Below are 19007 nucleotides of genomic sequence, written 5' to 3'. Positions count from 1 at the left end.
CGTCTGGCATCGCTTTACGTAGTTCAGAGTTTGGCCAACAGATCACAGTGGCGTTTGCTTTCGTGACTCGCCGTTTGTTTGAAGTGCAGAACAGAGAAGTGTCGTGAGTTGTGCTACTGCATTCGTGAGTGAATAATAACTGTTGTGTTTAGTTTTATTCTGTGTGTAGTTCCTCAAGAGCAAGGGAGAGAAATACGGTAAGTTTACAATACAATTATGTATGCATTTTTTTGAGTAATTATTATGTAATTTCTAATGATGCCATTGAGAATCATTATTTTATTTATTAACCAATTGCTTCAAAAGAACTTTTGTAATGGATATGGCATATGTGCAAGATATACAGTAAATATTCATCTCAAAAACATTTTCCCCAATTTTTTTCTAAATGTGACGCACAAAGGGTTAATGAAATATACAGTGTTTGTGCATATACTCCGTACGATCATACCTTCGTGGTGATCGACGAAATGGTACAGAAATCTAGGAAGACTAAAGCTACTTCTTCAGCCGCGTCTACCATTGCAGCAAGACGTCATTCGTATCATCGTTCCTGGTAATGCAGCGTTCCGGTGTAGGAAACAGTCGGTTCATTTCTTGGCAAGAAACGCTGGGCGAAGCGAAGGTCACGCCTCGCGCGTTCGGCCTTCTCCGCCAGATTTCGGGGAACGGGAGTCACGTGGCACTACAACTACTGCCGCCTCGCGTAGCTTGGAAGTTTGGAACAGTCACTCGCAAGGCGTGACACAGTCAGGAGGTAGCGCAGTAGGAAGTGCACATCAAGTATATATGCAGCAGGTAAGAACGCTGAGCCTGCACGATTCGTATCGCAAACTTATATGTGAAACTGTCAGTGAAATTTCGTAGTAGCTATTATAAGAGCAGGATACGCAGCTGGAAGAGGCGAGTCGCGAAATGCTTGTTACATCGTCAGTCAGACATGTACCAAACGTTGACTGCCCGTCCCATGTTGCCTAGCAGCTCGCTCCATGCTTCATGAGATTTGACCTCAGGTGTTCCCTTTTTATATCATAAGTGTTCACTAACATAGCATAAATTGCACCGTAAGATTTAGATCCTGGTGTACTCCCTAGTTTCAACAAACCACTGCAGACGTCGGTGCGTGGAGGAATTAAAGCCTTTAATCGGATTGAACTGGCGATTTTGCGCCGCTACAGAAGTGACAACTTCTCTGATTCAGAAAATCTGCCACTTTCTTATTTGAATGCAGCTTCCCTGGCAAACTACACTGGCGATTTCTTTTTGGAAAATCAGCCGCTTAATGTGCCCTTGTTGCCAGAAAGGAAATTTGTAGAAACGTCGCTCCAAAAGGGTCGTATTACGCTATTGCTTTAACGAGGAGAAATTCATCAGTGTCAATTTGCTAGATTCTCACGCAGTTTCTTCAGCCGGCTCATGAACCACCTGTTCAAACCCTAACAAGTGTAAAGCGTCGTCTAGACTAAATATGCACGAAGGTTCAGACACAGAACTTCGTATGTCTGTTGGCATATTTATCTGTTGGCGTGTAGGGAGTGTCTGCGCTTTTTTCACACAGAAGATCTATTAACTCTTCGAGGTTATGCTGACATCTGTTTTAAGAGGGGCCAAGTGCAGACGAATTTTTTAATTTTCATTATTTGTGTTTAGTCTGATACGAAGTTTTCTCGTTCTCTTTGTGATAGCAAGAGACAGTGAAATGTAAGAAACTGTTCAGTGACGCTTTTAGGCCTGCATGGAGTCATTTCGGCTTGCTACGAAGTGACGGAATATAAATGAAAGAAAATTATCGGTTTCCTTATAATTCTCCTCTTCTCCAATAAAAGCTGATCAATGTTTGTAAAATCAGCTAGGTATAAATGTGCTCCTTATGAAATAGGCAGCATACTTTGTAGTACCTCTTGACTGAATAAAATTCCCTTGCAAAGGTAAGCCTTAATCAAACTTAAAATGGCTCAAGTCATAGCCTTAAAAGCATGTTTACACTCTGACAACTCGTGACAGCAGCAGTGAAACACATGAAGTGTCGATGGACCAAAACGGCAGTGCTTACTGAGAGCCCGTTAAATTTGTGATATTACAGAGGCCTAGCGCAGTGATTGCTACATCGCCTGTTCAATCAGCGTAAATCACTTACGGTCTATAATGACTGGTTCAGTTTTTTACATTGTGAAAGGCAGACTTTTGGTTTTTTCGTTGCATACGTTTAATCATCAGAATGTTTACAAAGCATCGGGGTACACTGTTGGAAAAAAATTAGTACACCCTTTGTGGTTTCCAGTTCACTCAAGGTTTATTGTTGCAATAGTGCGTATGGATTAAATGAAATGATTACATTACAGATCAGCAGCACACAAAGTTTCGGAGTACTAGGTTAGGACCAATGCTGAAACATGTCCCGGCGGAGGTTCGAGTCCTCCCTCGGGCACGGGTGTGTCTGTTTGTCCTTAGAATCTTAGGATAATTTAGGGACTGATGACCTTAGCAGTTAAGTCACATAAGATTTCACACACATTTCAACATTTTTTTTTTTAAACATGTTAGTACGTGGTGTAGCGTCAACAAGCGGCAGTGCATGCGCTGACTCTGACATCTAGTTGATCGTACAGATGCAAACAGTGTATTCAGATACGTTATGCCATGCCTGCTCGACATGTTCACGTATTTCTGTAAGAGTTGTTGGTTGATGAGTCGCATGTGTCACTTCTCGTCCCATCATAACCCACACGTGCTCGATTAAAGACACATCCTGAGATCATGGTGGCTAGGGAAGTTGCTGCATGTCTGGCAGAGCACATTAAATTTCACGGGCAGTGTATGGAAGAGCATTATCCTGTTGGAACAACACACAACGCTCTCCGTTGGCGGACGATATCGAATCCATTATCAGTAAATATGCTATACCCCAGGTGGCATATGCCATAATTGGAACACAATGGACGTTGTCTTTCATGCTGTTCCAATTTTTTTTATTTTTTTTGGCCGTGTATGTTAAATGGAATTGTTGGAAATCGTAAAGCAATGGTCTGTTTGTTACTTTCTGCATGTTTGGATGGTGCTGATTCCGCAACTGTCGTTCAATAAATGAAACCCCACTCCAATTGCTTACGCTGTACCTGGCTGCCTCGTTCATTACAACTGTTTCACACATTTATTTATTCTAAGTATTACCTGATCATTTTATTTGAAAAACGTAGCATTGTGCTTCTGAAGTACGTCAGAATAAGTCGTTAAGCTAAAGCATGCTAAGTGTAAATTTCTTGGAATCTACAGTTTTTTAATTAGGTTATGAACATTTTTCTTTGACGTATTTGGGTGCGAAAGTGTTCAAATCGAGTTTAATTTAATGTTTATATCATCTGACGTTGCTTTTATACTGCAAAAAAGTAAGCTGTTGATTCCATCTGTACTTGCACTGTACGTTGTCTCGTCTCCTATTATAAAAAATAGGAAAATATTTTTATATCTATCACATTATATATTAACATTCGGCAGTTTCATATTAATGCCCAGTTATAAAGGCCGAAACCGGTGGTGTGTGGACTTAATAAAGCAGTAATTAAGCAATTTGAGCGGATTTTCATTAATTAATGATGTGTGAGTCTTTGGTGCGTATCCATTCACGATGATTCGTATTCAGTTTCAGTGTTGAACTGGATTCTATGTCGAATTAATATAATATCTGTTTCCACATTTTCTGAAGGAACCTCTCCATAATGCACAACGCTTAACTTGTACCGTCTGCCACTGGAAGTTGACTATCGCTGTAACACTATCGCGCTGACTGAAAGAACCCGTGACGAAACTGGCCGCTCTCCGTTGTATCTTCTCTATTTCCTCTATCGGCTCTTCTTGGTAAGGATCCCAGATAGATGAAAAATACACAAAAGTCGGTCGAAAAACGGCCTTATATGCATTTCCTTCGTGGATGCGTTACATTTCCTTGAGGTTCGTCCTATGAATGCGTCTGGCATCTGCTTTACCTACAATTTGCTTTATAGTCATTCCACTTGTGGTCGCTCAGGATAATTACTCCTAGATATTATACGGTAGATACTGTTTCCAGCAGTTTGTCATCAATAGTATAGTTGTGCATTAGTGGATTACTTTTTCTATATGTGTGCAGTGCCTTACATGTATTTATGTTCAGAGGCAACTGCCGGAGCCTGCACCATTCATCCGTCCTCTCCAGGTCTTTCCGCAAATCGATGCTGTCTTCTGCATTGCTACTTTCTTCAAGACAACTGCATCATCTGCCACCAGTCTTAAACTCTGCGACGCTTTCTACTAGATCATTTGTAGAACTTATAAATAATAATGGACCTATGATGCAAAGAAGTCTTGAATCCAGTGGCAGATCTAGTCAGATACTCGGTAAGCTCTTATTTGTTTCACTAGATTTCAGTGCGGGACGGTGTTATATTCGTTCGTGGAGCCAAGGAACATGGCATCAACCTGACCGCCATTGTCTACAGTGCTATGGATCTCGAGGAGGAATAGAGCTAACAGTTTGGTGAATCCATGTTGATTTTTATGGAGGATATTTTCGTTCTCCAGAAACGTTATAATTCTCGAGCCTGAAACATGGTCCAAAAATCAACAGATTCACATCAACGATACAGGTTTACAATTATTCTTTTTACATGTCTTCCTGAAAAAAGTGGAATACTGGAACACAGATCAGTGTAACAGTACGCAGTAATCTTGAGCTGTCCTGCTGTAGTAGTCATGAGCTGTCCTGTCCAAGCTTTTACTCTAAAAATTTTCAACATTAAGTCAACTGAAGTTCGCTATTGCTGTGTCTGATGTGCGGCTTGGGCACGTTTCACATAAATGAGTCCGTACCTCTTTACGGTTGCCTAAATGAAATGTGAACTTTGGAGAGGAGGTTATGCGATTGTAAAGTTCCCTGAGACTTCTGAATTATGAAGTGTAAGTTGGATCAACACTGTTCGTCTGGATCAGGCGTGGCCAAGATTTGCGATCCCAGAGCGCGCTCAAGTCGGGTCAGCGCTCCGGTTTCCCCCTCCACTGCACTATTCCGAGTAAGTGTGTAAGAGGGCTACATGCTGAAAGCTGCACACGCGGGAAACTTAGAAAGACGTGTTCGCAGTAGAGTTAAACTACAGCTAAGAGGCGAAATTTGCAGCATACAAGCAGGATTTTATCACGTTTACTTTCAAATTTTTATTTTACTGCCAAAGCAATAACTTTTATTACTTGATTAAAGATGTACAGAAGGTAGTGCTATTACAGTGAGCAGAGCTACGAAAGCTCTACAAATAGATATTTTACAGTAAGTTGCAATGTTTATAAATTTATACACATTTTAATGTTATGATACGTGATATGTCTACAACTAAGATTCGTGATAAAGTCAAACACATGAGACTTCTGCAGAGATTAAAATCTCTTAAGCCTGAGTATTGGTGGGACATTCTTGATTTTGTAACAGAAAAAAATAGATAGCACAGATGTGTTTAACAAAACACTGAAATAGCTTTAGTGGTATGCCTGTGCAGTTGAGGTTATTGCTTTTGGTGAAACATTTTGTAAAAGTCTTGTAAGTACCTGGATCAGCTCAAATTGGAAGTAATGATGTCACTAGCAGTCAAATGTAAGACCGATATAACAAATAAATAGAAATACTTTTTGAACCGTGCTGTCTCTTGGAATGTCTTTCGGAAATTACAATGAGATGTTTGTTACCAAAACGTTGTAGGCTATGTCTGGTCCACAAACGATTCCCTTGAGATGTGGGAAATGTTCCATGTGATGAACCTGAAACTCATCTTTCAGAAGTAGTACTTTTTATTTGGTGGCATCAGTCTTGTCCACTATATGTTACCAAATGATTGTCTCGATGCATTAAGACGCTGAATTCAAATAACACGCAATGTTGGCCACAAAAGATTTTGTCGCCACTGTACTTAACGTTAACTGTTTTTTACGTAATGGCTGCCTTCGGTTCATCTAACATTCGCTGTCGTTCGTCAGATGACAAGTGCGTCATGTCGTCTACCTGGCTGTGTTGTAATCACGAACCAGTAAGTGTTTTCATGGTCATAGCCAGGTGATGGCACATTAAGCACTTCGCACGGACTTCGAACGGTACGGAAAGTATTCTATTCGGCGATGAAGTGATCCTTCTCCACTTTTTATTTTATAACTCCAATAGTAATTGCAGTGTAGAACGTGAATCTAATGTAACGCGAGCAGTGTTGTCGGCAAACTGCTTGGCATCTGACAAGGCGAATGTTCGGCGTCCGGCTGCAGCCTCCACTTCCCTGTTCCTCCTCGCACCTCAGCCCCACTCGTGGCAGCGCTCAGAGCTCTAGGCAAGAGCGCAGCCGAAGCGCTCGCGTTAGCAGAACGCCGTTTGGCCGGGCTTGGTCTAGATATGTTTCAAGCTGCTCCGTAAAGTGCGGGCGAATAACTCAGGTTGAAGCCTCGTTCAGGATACAAACATGTTATCTGCCAGAGAGTTCAGGTGTGCTTAGTCTTGTGATACACCGTGCAGTAAATTCTCTCACAGAAAGCCTGAAAGCTGGGAGGGAACGCAGATTGTATTTCCGCAAAGCAACTTACTTTCTCCACAAAACATATTTTCATTACCACAAGGCTGCACATACCTTCGCTGCGAAATATTAGAAAGCCCTACCGCAAATATGTTGTTGTTGTGGTCTTCAGTCCTAAGACTGGTTTGATGCAGCTCTCCATGCTACTCTATCCTGTGCAAGCTTCATCTCCCAGTACCTACTGCAACCTACATCCTTCTGAATCTGCTTGGTTTAATGATCTCTTGGTCTCCCTCTACGATTTTTCCCTCCACGCTGCCCTGCAATACTGAATTGGTGATCCCTTGATGCCTCAGAACATGTCCTACCAATCGATCCCTTCTTCTACTCAAGTTGTGCCACCAACTTCTCTTCTCCCCAATCCTCTGCAACACCTCCTCATTAGTTATGTGATCTACCAATCTAATCTTCAGCGTTCTTCTGTAGCACCACATTTCGAAAGCTTCTATTCTCTTCTTGTCTAAACTATTTATCGTCCATGTTTCACTTCCATACATGGCTACACTCCATACAAATACGTTCAGAAACAACTTCCTGACACTTAAATCTATACTCGATGTGAACAAATTTCTCTTCTTCAGAAACGCTTTCCTTCCCATTGCCAGTCTACATTTTATATCCTCTCTACTTCGACCATCATCAGTTATTTTGCTCCCCAAATAGCAAAACTCCTTTAAGTGTCTCATTTCCTAATCTAATACCCTCAGCATCACCCGACTTAATTCGACTACATTCCATTATCCTCGTTTTGCTTTTGTTGATGTTCATCTTATATCCTCCTTTCAAGACACTATCCATTCCATTCAACTGCTCTTCCAAGTCCTTTGCTGTCTCTGACAGAATTACAATGTCATCGGCGAACCTCAAAGTTTTTATTTCTTCTCCATGGATTTTAATACCTACTCCGAATTTCTCTTTTGTTTCCTTCACTGCTTGCTCAATATACAGATTGAATAACATCGGGGAGAGGCTACAACCCTGTCTCACTCCCTTCCCAACCACTGCTTCCCTTTCATGTCCCTCGACTCTTATAACTGCCATTTGGTTTCTATACAAATTGTAAATAGCCTTTCGCTCCCTATATTTTACCCCTGCCACCTTCAGAATTTGAAAGAGAGTATTCCATTCAACATTGTCAAAAGCTTTATCTAAGTCTACAAATGCTAGAAACGTAAATTTGCCTTTCCTTAATCTAGCTTCTAAGATGCGTCGTAGGGTCAGTATTGCCTCACGTGTTCCAATATTTCTACGGAATCCAAACTGATCTTCCCCTAGGTCGGCTTCAACTAGTTTTTCCATTCGTCTGTAAAGAATTCGCGTTAGTATTTTGCAGCCGTGACTTATTGAACTGATAGTTCGGTAATTTTCACATCTGTCAACACCTGCTTTCTTTGGGATTGGAATTATTATGTTCTTCTTGAAGTCTGAGAGTATCTCACCTGTCTCATACATCTTGCTCACCAGATGGTAGAGTTTTGTCAGGAGTGGCTCTCCCAAGGCCGTCAGTAGTTATAATGGATTGTTGTCTACTCCCGGGGCCTTGTTTCGACTAAGGTCTTTCAGTGCTCTGTCAAACTCTTCACGCAGTATCGTATCTCCCATTTCATCTTCATCTACATCCTCTTCCATTTCCGTAATATTCTCCTCAAGTACATGGCCCTTGTATAGACCCTCTATATACTCCTTCCACCTTTCTTCTTTCCCTTCTTTGCTTAGAACTGGATTTCCATTTGACCTCTTAATATTCATACAAATGGTTCTCTTTTCTCCAAAGGTCTCTTTAATTTTCCTGTAGACAGTATCTATCTGACCCCTAGTGAGATAAGCCTCTACATCCTTACATCTATCCTCTAGCCATCCCTGCTTAGCCATTTTGCACTGCATGTCGATCTCATTTTTGAGACGTTTGTATTCCTTTTTGCCTGCTTCACTTACTGCATTTTTATATTTTCTCCTTTCACTAATTAAATTCAATATTTCTTCTGTTACCCAAGGATTTCTACTAGCTCTCGTCTTTTTACCTACTTGATCCTCTGCTGCCTTCACTACTTCATCCCTCAAAGCTACCCATTCTTCTTCTACTGTATATATTTCCCCCATCCCTGTCAATTGTTCCTTTGCGCTCTCCCTGAAACTCTGTACAACCTCTGGTTCTTTCAGTTTATCCAGGTCCCATCTCCTTAAATTCCCACCTTTTTGCGGTTTCTTCAGTTTCAATCTACAGTTCATAACCAATAGATTGTGGTCAGAGTCCACATCTGCCCCTGGAAATGTCCTACAATTTAAAACCTGATTCCTAAATCTCTGTCTTACCATTATATAATCTAGCTGATAAAGTGTACAAAAGCTTACCTTTAAAAGTGGTACAGTATGCAACTTACAATTCATAAATTGCAGATTTTGTTCACCCATGAAAATACATTATTTTCCGGCTTTACAAAGCAGAATCTTTCATATCGGTTTGATAAAATACCTGATTTAAGTGCCATAAGGCCTGGAGTGCCAGGATGAGTGGGCATATGCTTCCTTCGCGCTCTGTAGAATGATAAATGCAAACCGTCTCTTCTGTATTTCATAGCTAGCTGACACAGATAATCTGCTGGTATTATTTTACTACCTTGTGAAATTAGTCCTTCGCACGCTCTGCTTTTGCAATTATTCCGCGATTAAATAACGCTACCGATTTTGTCTTCATGATCATGGGTGTCCCTTAAATACACTATTTCACACATTTCCGAACTAGTCCGTAAATTTGAGATATAATTCTCCTCCGTGCCACCTACACGCGTCATTTTACGCGGCTTTGTTTTTAAAATTGTCCTTAATAATAAAATCCACTCCACGATTCGTTTATGAAGTACATCCTTAAACGCTTAAAGTGACAAGAGAAATATAAATATTCTTAGATACGAACATCGAGACATTCATCCCGCTAGCTAAGTAAAGCAATAACTTCCGACTAAGTATATGGACGTACCCAGCACACCACCGAACACAAAACAACACAACATGTAACTTCAACCTTGCTTAGCCACATGTACAGTAACTTTCGCCTGTGTCCTTAGCCAACAATCAATCTTCCATCTTGCCGCTGAGTCTACCGTCATACGGAGTTGGGTAGAATAAACGCGGAGTTGCATAGCTTATGTGGTAGGTTCAAATGGCTCTGAGCACTATGGGACTCAACTGCTGAGGTCATTAGTCCCCTAGAACTTAGAACTAGTTAAACCTAACTAACCTAAGGACATCACAAACATCCATGCCCGAGGCAGGATTCGAACCTGCGACCGTAGCGGTCTTGCGGTTCCAGACTGCAGCGCCTTTAACCGCACGGCCACTTCGGCCGGCTTATGTGGTAGGTAATTAGGAATTTCATTTAGCGATATTGAAAATTCATCTTCTGCGATAATGAAGTGTTTTGTGAACATGAAAAGTAATTTTTCCGGAACTTAAGTTTTTGCGCATTTGTAACCAAACTTGAGGAAAAACATGATCGTTATAGTCAAACTTTTGCAATTTGAGAAGTACCCCCCCCCCCCCCCCCCCCAATCAGAAGAGTTATCGTAATGCAATGAAAGTTTGTAAAAACGTGTGTAAGCACATGCGGAAAAAAATAATGAACCATTGAAAGAAACACATTTTAATTCCCACGTGAGAGGGTAACATTTTTTAATTGCATACCATGTTTACGTGTAAGACAACAAACGTTGCTCACCGTGACAACTATCTGCATTCACTGCAGCCTCTAACCGTGTTAGAGGTAACGTTTCAAGGAATTTCGCCGCAGCTTTCGAACGCTGGCCTATGGAACATTCAGCTATCGTGAGCTGACTTATAAGTTCGTGGCGCCCTCCATCGGTAATGCTGGAATTCAATATGGTGTTGGCCCACCCTTATTCTTGATGACAGCTTCCACACTCGCAGGCATACGTTCAATTAGGTGCTGAAAGGTTTCTTGGGGAATGGCAGCCAATTCTTCACGGAGTGCTGCACTGAGGAGAGATATCGATGTTGATCGGTGAGGCGGTACGAAGTCGGCTTCCCAAAACACCCCAGAGGTGTTCTATAGGATTCAAGTCATGACTCCGTGCAGGCCAGTCCATTACAGAGATTTTATTGTCGTGTAGCCACTCCGCCGCAGGCTGAGCATTAAGAACAGGTGACTGGTCCTGTTGAAAGATGCAATCACCATCCCCGAATAGCTCTTCGACAGTGGGAAGCAATAATTTGCTTAAAATATCAATGCAGACCTGTGTTGTGATAGTGTCACGCTAAACAACAAGGGGTGCAAGCCCCCTAATGAAAAACACGACCCCACCGTAAGACCACCGACTTCGAATTCTACTGTTGGCACTACACACACTGGCAGATGACGTTCAGCTGGCATTCGTCACACCGACTCCCCGCCATCGGATCGCCACATTGTGTACCGTGATTCGTCACTCCACACAACGTTTCTCCACTGTTCAATCGTCCAATGTTCACGCTCCGTAAACCAAGCGAGGCGTCGTCTGCCATTTACCAGCATGTGTGGCTTATGAGCAGCTGCTCGACCATGAGATCCAAGTTTACTCACCTCCCGCCTAACTGTCATAGTACTTGCAATGGGTCCTAATGCAGTTTGGAATTCCTGTGTGATAGTCTGGATAGATGTCAGCCTATTACAAATTACGACCCTCTTCAATTGTCGGCGGTCTCTGTCATTCAGCAGACGAGGTGGGCTTGTATGCTTTTGTGCTGTACGTATGCTTTCACGTTTCGACTTCACTATCACTTCGGAAACAGTGGGCCTAGGGATGTTCAGGAGTGTGGAAATCTCCAGTACGGATGTATGACACAAGTGACACCCTATCACCTGACCACGTTCGATGTATGTGAGTTCCGCGGAGCGCCCCATTCAGCTCTCACAATGTCTAATGGATACTGAGGTCGCTGATATGGAGTAACTGGCAGTAGGTGGCAGCATAGTGGACCTAATAGGAAAAAGTATGTATTTGGGCGTGTCCGGAAACATAGTGTAGCATGCCAAGGAAAAGAAACTGCATGTAAGTGCAGACATGATTCCGAGGGAGAGAGGCATACTTCCATTTATCCAGTGTGCCTTCCAGAATGAGAGTACCATCCAGAAAATGACACGAAAACATTCGCCAAATCATAACCCTCCGTCGTCCAGTCTGGACTGTACAGACCATGCTTGCAGGGCGTTTGCTTCAGTCTGATGGGGCGTAAAATGTAATTAATCTGAAAAGTTCACCTGTCGCCACTCTACGGACTTGCACTTGTGCTATTGGCGTGCAAATTGCAGCCTTCGTCTCCCCTGAACGGTGGTCAGCTTGGTTACATGGGCCAGGCACCTCATGCTCTGGCCCATATGCAGCAACGTTCACTAAACGGTTGGCGAGGAGATACTGGGTAGTCAGTTGCTCAGCTGTTACACGCTTATTGCCCCGGACACAATTCTGCAGCCGTCGTTAATCCCTGACATATATGGTGCACCGCAGTAGCATTGGCGCCACTTTTGGATAGTGCCATTTTGTCATTCATGGTGCCGGCCGCTGTGGCCGAGCGGTTCTAGGCGCATGGATGTGTGTGATGTCCTTAGGTTAGTTAGGTTTAAGTAGTTCTAAGTTCAACGGGACTGATGACCTCAGGTGTTAAGTCCCATAGTGCTCAGAGCCATTTTTTGTCATACATGGTACACTCTGAATACAGCGGCCCACAAATAGTTGACGAACATAGCTGTCCTGATATCCTTCCTCGATTGCCCTGAAAGCCAATTATAATGCGCGTTTGATATTCAGATAAATTGCTCTCTTTCCACATTACGACAAAGTCTGCAATGTCTTCTGTGTCCCCTGACAATCTGTGATAGTAGTACCCTGTGCATCCTGTGAATGGATGTTGCACATTGCACATTGATGTCAACATAGACTGTGATCACGTTAATTTGAGTGGACTGTGTGGTAACTTCTGACCTTATGTCGTGTCCTGACATAGATGGGAGTGGGAGAAAAGGGGTTGTCAGTCTGCGCTCCCGAGCGGTACAGAGCAGAATGCAAGAGGACAATTCACAGTGAAGGCATTTGATTGTTTTCTTCTATCTGAGCCAATACTGGTGCAGGCATTTACTGGAAATGCAGGTTGTTAGACATGATAGGGAACTCGTTGTGGAAACTCTTGGACAAAGGGTTTTGAAACAGTTGTTTATTCCAGACAGGACTAACACACTGGAGGCTAGTTCTAGGGTTAGAAAAAGCATGAATAACAATTTACAACAGAAGCCAGTGCAGAAGTCCTAGGATAGATGCTAACCACAGTAGCAAACTCAAGCAGCATCTTAAGGCAACAACTTAGCTGCAAAACAAAGCATACTGAATGTGACACTGTTCACTGAGGCACTCCAAGTAAGAGAGCAGACTTACCCGGAGCAAGACCGAACGCGTGGGGGCACTGTTTTTCGCACTTAAAGCCAACCAGCTAATCCCACAAGTCTCTTGCAAGCGTCTTCCAATCACGGTTTAGTTAGGTCCCCTCTACTGCTCCTAAGGCGGGGATGTTAATGCAGTTGCACTACCTAAGTCAGTATTTGGTATCAAAACTGTTCAGCTGAAAGCTAAACGTAATTGCTCTGCAAAATGAGGCTCGCAACATTGTTGTTATACGTCATTTAGCCCCGCCCCTCGGTTTCCCAGGAGCAGGGACTGTTAGGCCAACAGTTTTTTGGCGTTTTCGCTGTCTTTCTAACCCTTGTGAGCCTATTGGCGCTGCTGTTCTCAGGGTTGGTATCAAGCTCTCTTTACCGCTAGTAAGTGCTACGGTGGCAACCTACCACAGCATGTAGAAGACATATGAAGTTACATGTTAATTCCTTGAAGAGTAACTAGCGCCCTGGGACTGCTTCTGGGAGCGTCTGCATTTTCGCAACGCACTTCCCTTACGGTCTACTTCATGTAATAATATCTCTCCTAGTTTCTCTGCCCTCAGCATGGTCTCTGCTTTCGCGCCTTGGAGTGCCTGTCCTCTATTCTCACAGCTTCAAGATAACACCTCAGTAGCTAGGAATAATCAATATATTACACTTATCGGTATTGTGCCAGTACACCATTTTGGAAGATTCAGTGTTCGATAGAGACTGAAATGTAGATAGGAACTAAAGAAATGGGATACATTTTGGGCAAAAGAAGTGTTCAAACTGTTAAGGAAATATTGGTACTGTGTTACCTAAGAACTGCAGTTATTCACTTATGGCGTCTGTCTGATACAGCAAGAATATCAGGGTGTCGTAATTTACATGTAAAGTAGAAATATTACGAACTGTTGCTTCACACAGGTGTCTCTGTGCGTCATATAATTACTGAGAGCGCTGTGTGAGATCAAAGGGCTGATCAGTAACGCTGTGTTCCAGAATCACCCGCAATGGAACCCGTTACCAAGGTTGAGGAAACTGCAGCTGTGGACCTAGACGCCTTACTGGACGCTGGGGAGGGCCCCATGGTGACTTTCGTGGCAGGAGAGACGCGGCTGATGGCGCGCAGGGCCGTCCTGGCAGCGAGGAGCCCCGTCTTCAGCGCAATGTTCAGCCACGACACGCTGGAGTCCAGCAGCAATGAGGTCACCATAACAGACGTGGAGGGTCCGGTGCTAAGAGAGCTACTGGCCTACTGCCACACACTGAGGACTCCACATCCGTCCAGAATGACTCCCCAAGTTCTGGCAGCAGCAGACAAATACGACTTGTCGGGATTGAAGACAGAGTGTGAGCAGCAGCTGGCTTCTCTGCTGACTGTAGAGTCAGCGGCGGCCACAGCAGTGCTCGCTGTCAGGCACACATGCCCCAGCCTCACGAAAGCCGCCGTCGCCTTCATAAAGGCCAACTTCCAGGTGCTGGCCACTCAGGGTTGGGCCGATGCTGTGCACAACCAGCCCAAGGATGTGGTCGAAGTGTGTTGGCTACTCGGGCAGCCACCGATAAAAATCAGGTAAGCACAAGCATAAGAGCAAGATGCTAATCTGTGTTTTCCAGCGCTAGGTGTTGTGTGTTGTGTGTGTGTGTGTGTGTTGTGTGTGTGTGTGTGTGTTGTGTGTGTGCTGTGTGTGTGTTGCATGTTGTGTTGTGTTGTGTTGCATGTTGTGTTGTGTTGTGTGTTGTGTGTTGTGTTGTGTGTTGTGTGTTGTGTTGTGTGTTGTGTGTTGTGTGTTGTGTGTTGTGTGTTGTGTGTGTGTGTGTGTTTTCTGTGTGTGTGTGTGTATGTGTGTGTGTGTGTGTGTGTGTGTGTTTTCTGTATCTGTGTTTTCTGTGTTTTCTGTGTTTTCTGTGTTTTCTGTATGTGTGTTTTCTGTGTTTTCTGTATGTGTGTTTTCTGTGTTTTCTGTACGTGTGTTTTCTGTGTTTTCTGTGTGTGTGTGTGTGTGTGTGTGTGTGTGTGTGTGTGTGTGTGTGTGTGTGTGTGTGTGTGTGTGTGTGTTTCTGTGTGTGTGTTTTCTGTGTGTGTGTTTTCTGTGTGTGTGTTTTCTGTGTGTGTGTTTTCTGTGTGTGTGTTTTCTGTGTGTGTGTTTTCTGTGTGTGTGTTTTCTGTGTGTGTGTTTTCTGTGTGTGTGTTTTCTGTGTGTGTGTTTTCTGTGTGTGTGTTTTCTGTGTGTGTGTTTTCTGTGTGTGTGTTTTCTGTGTGTGTGTTTTCTGTGTGTGTGTTTTCTGTGTGTTTTGTGTGTGTGCATGTGTGTTTTGTGTGTGTGCATGTGTGTTTTGTGTGTGTGCATGTGTGTTTTGTGTGTGTGCATGTGTGTTTTGTGTGTGTGCATGTGTGTTTTGTGTGTGTGCATGTGTGTTTTGTGTGTGTGCATGTGTGTTTTGTGTGTGTGTATGTGTGTTTTCTGTGTGTGTGTGTGTTTTCTGTGTGTGTGTGTTTTTGTAAGCCTACAATGTTTACCATTGAATTAAGTAGATGTGTTTGTGCTGGGAAATATACCTTCAGTGAAGACTACAAAATTCATCTGGTGATAGCTCACAAACCTTTTGTTGCCTTTTCGTGACTGGTACAACAGATCTATGAACTGAAATGTTTGTTATGATATAAGTAAGCTAACAAAAGCTTTGGAAGAGCCAATTATTTTATAACTTCAAGAACTGCTTTGATCTCTAAGCAATTCATCAATACTTGCAGTCGCTAGTTCATTTAAACCATATGTGTATGTAGGTTTTGGCATTATGCCTGTTCTGAGAAAAAAAGGTATGTTTACTGTGTTCTCAGCAGGAGACGTTCTTGGTTTGAGTACACAGGTGTGCTACCCAGCAGGGAAACACACAGTAACCTCTGCAGATTGTACTCGAGCAGGCGAGTGCTCGGGATTTTTTGTGCATGATGTATAGCTCATCACAACCCTCTCGACGAAAAGTTGCATCTAGTAGTTTGGCGTCACAGTTGCTACTGATGAGATACTTCGACTGGTATTAAGCTGGATAACGAGAAGTCGAAAATAAAGAGTATGTAGCTCCTCACTAGCACCAGGAACATAACAGTATGCCGCAATATGAGACAATGAGAGCAGCAACGTATCTACAGCTTGTCATGCCCTGATGTAAATGGTGACATGTCGCAAATTCAGACTTCCTCCCTTCACTCAGTTCCATGTCTCACAGTACACATTCAACAGCCAGGTGGACACCTTTGAGCAGGCAAGTGAAACTCTGCATCTGCATCTGTCAGCAGCGTTGCTCTGCCAGCCCCAGCATCAACAAACATCTCATGGGAAGCCAACAAATGTGGGCAGCCATGAGTTGGTGATAGCACTTTCTACTTATGATCACGATGTACTTTTCAATGTATTCAAAATATCATACATCCTGCCTCAGTGCGCCTACCACTGTGTAGGATAGTCTTACAACTTTGCCTGTTGCATTATTTGTTTCTATTTTCTTACTGTATCCCATCAGTTTTCGTAGTTAAATTATTTTGTTAACCCTGATCGGTACAGGGGGAATTTTACATCAAGCTCCAAAGAGTCATGTTCCATACAGCAGATATCTAGTTGGCAAGGTGCTGTAAGCACATACGCTCATATGCTCTGTGTTCACCCACAACACCCTCATGACATCACAGCAACACCGAAGCTTTGAGCAGCGTCCACCCAATACTGGGTCTTCTCTGTTAGGGAGTGACCCAGTAATGGTGCTGTAGTAGGCACTTATTTCTGTAACAGTGATGCTGTGTACAGAAGCAGATGACAAACCTCGGCGCCCCTGTCTTGCATGAAGTTTTCTATGGTGCTAGTAATAACCTTCCAGTGAATGCCACTAACTTAGCCCAGACAGGTTGCTCATGTTATATTGTAGGAATGTGACTCCGCCTGGGTCTCGACTTTTTCACCGTTTCAAAGGGAAATGAAGGACGAGAGATTGGGATCAATGTCCGTTCCACTTCCTCCCTTACATCTTGAAGCGTCTGGGTTTTTTGCTCTCCATGCAATCAAAGTGCCTCCTGAACTTCCTCTCTCACTATCTGACGGAGAACACTTGTGAAATCAGTTCCTTCCTCCATCACAGACATCGATTCGACGTTTGGAAGCCGTTCAAACTTCTTGCGTGTAATTCTTTTTGATGCATTGTCTCGATATACTGTCACCATTTTATGAAGTCGTCAGCTGTCGGAACCTCCTTCAGGAGTAGGGCTTGATACATGTCCTCAGCAATACCCTTCATGAGATGTGCAACCTTATCTTCCTCCTTCAGTCTAACATCCGCTATTTTACACTGCTCCAAGACGTCTTGAAGGTAGGATGCTGTAGTTTCTCTTGGACGCTGTGCCCTGAACTTTAGTTTATCTTCAGCCTCGCACTTCTGTCGTTGTTTTGCCGAAATACTTGCGCAGTTCCGTCTGGAATACTTCCCAGCTTGTGAACTTCTCCTCGTTGTTCTCATACCATTGCTTGGCAGTGCCCTACAAGTAGAAAAATACGTTAGCCAAACACACGGTGCCATCCCATTTGTTAAAATAGGCTATACGCTCATATACCCTCTGCCACTTGTTTGGATCTTGGCCATCGTCACCAGAGAACCCGGAAGGATGTCTCATGGGGTGGCACAGAGTTGCTGTCATCCTAACGTCCTCGTCTTCTTCTGTCTTCGATAGACTGCGATGTGTTGAATATGGCTCGAACTGAGGTTTCTCACCACGTAAACGGCGGCTCTGTCGTGGCCTGATTGGAGCCTCTGTCGTCGATAACGTGCGCTATCGTAAGTTCCAATACCCAACGTCTCCACCAGAATGTCACTTAGAAGAAGGTGTAATTAGATTAATGACGAACACTAACTTCACTTAACGAATGTTTATTCAGCACTTGCACATAAAAGGGCGTGGAGCGAACTGCCTCCAGCCAGAACACAAACAGTAATACACAGCTACAGAACATTCCAGTACAATGGTTCATGACATTTGTGGATACTTGTAGAATGTACTCGAACCAAATATAGAAATTAAAATTCTACAGTCCAGGTGAGTTTTGAACATACGACCCTTCATGCAACAGTTTAGTGTCATATCCACTACATCACGGTGCTAGTTTGAATGGAATCCTCAGTGTAAGAGTCCTTATGGCATCCCAGACCGAGTCTAATTCGAAGGCATTTTCGCCAACATTGTCTCTGGGGTCTCTTAAGGGTGGGGAACCGAACCCAGTCCACAGAAGGTCCCAGTTTTCTTTTGCGAAGTTTGTTTTTTACCGTCTTGAATTCTAAATCACTTTGTAGGCCTTAGTAGTAAATCAGCAATTTATCAGATTATAATGGCTAGTTCTCTGTCGTGAGGTGACTTCCCAATGAACATACCTACAAGCTGAGACACTCGTAAATGTAACGTTTACATTGGAGATTTCTCACGCCCTGTTCTGGTAAGTAGGTGTATATCCAGGGTGATTGTGCACATACACTGATGACTCAAAACATTATATCCGCAGCCCACTATTAGGTTGAATGCCTCCTGATGCTGTAGCGGTCATGTGGCGAAGTAAGAGAAAAATTTCAGCGGAACAGAGGTGAAAGGGAAGCCATTATAGCGAAGATTCGGGCCCCAAATGCACAAATCCACTGATACAAGCCTTTTTGACAAAGGGCCCATTGTTGTGGCACTGCGGCTGCAAACGGGAATCTCTGAGAAGGCGAAGGTGGTCGCCTGTTCGCCTACTTCTGTCGTGAGCACCTAGGGAAAGTGGTCGAAGGATGGTGAAACAAGGAGTAGGCTGTATGGTATTGGACGACTTCGTATCTTCACGAAACGTAGAGGTCGGAGGATCCCTCCTGTGTAACTCTAGACAGGTAGCGATCTGTGGTAGGTCTGACGACACAGTGCTGGTGCAGGCACAAGTGTTTCGGAGCACATCGTTCAAAGGCCATCGTCGAACATGGAGTTTCACGTCACATGACCCCTACGTATTCCT

General features: G+C 43.5%; 1 protein-coding gene across 1 annotated transcript in view; it reads left to right on the top strand.

Moving 5' to 3' along the window:
* Positions 1 to 737: 737 nt before the first annotated feature.
* Positions 738 to 19007, top strand: part of LOC124623128 (speckle-type POZ protein-like) — a 44488-nt gene continuing 26218 nt past the window's right edge. Inside the window, exons 1-2 of the mRNA XM_047148922.1 lie at positions 738 to 798; positions 14089 to 14557. Coding sequence (XP_047004878.1) covers positions 14103 to 14557 — 455 coding nt within the window. The 5' untranslated portion in view covers positions 738 to 798; positions 14089 to 14102. The remainder of the gene's footprint in view (positions 799 to 14088; positions 14558 to 19007) is intronic.

Source organism: Schistocerca americana, chromosome 1 (assembly GCF_021461395.2).
Source record: "Schistocerca americana isolate TAMUIC-IGC-003095 chromosome 1, iqSchAmer2.1, whole genome shotgun sequence".
In the NCBI taxonomy this organism is placed as follows: domain Eukaryota; kingdom Metazoa; phylum Arthropoda; class Insecta; order Orthoptera; family Acrididae; genus Schistocerca; species Schistocerca americana.
Note: the sequence above shows the minus strand (reverse complement) of the source record. Positions and strands in the feature narration are given on the sequence as shown.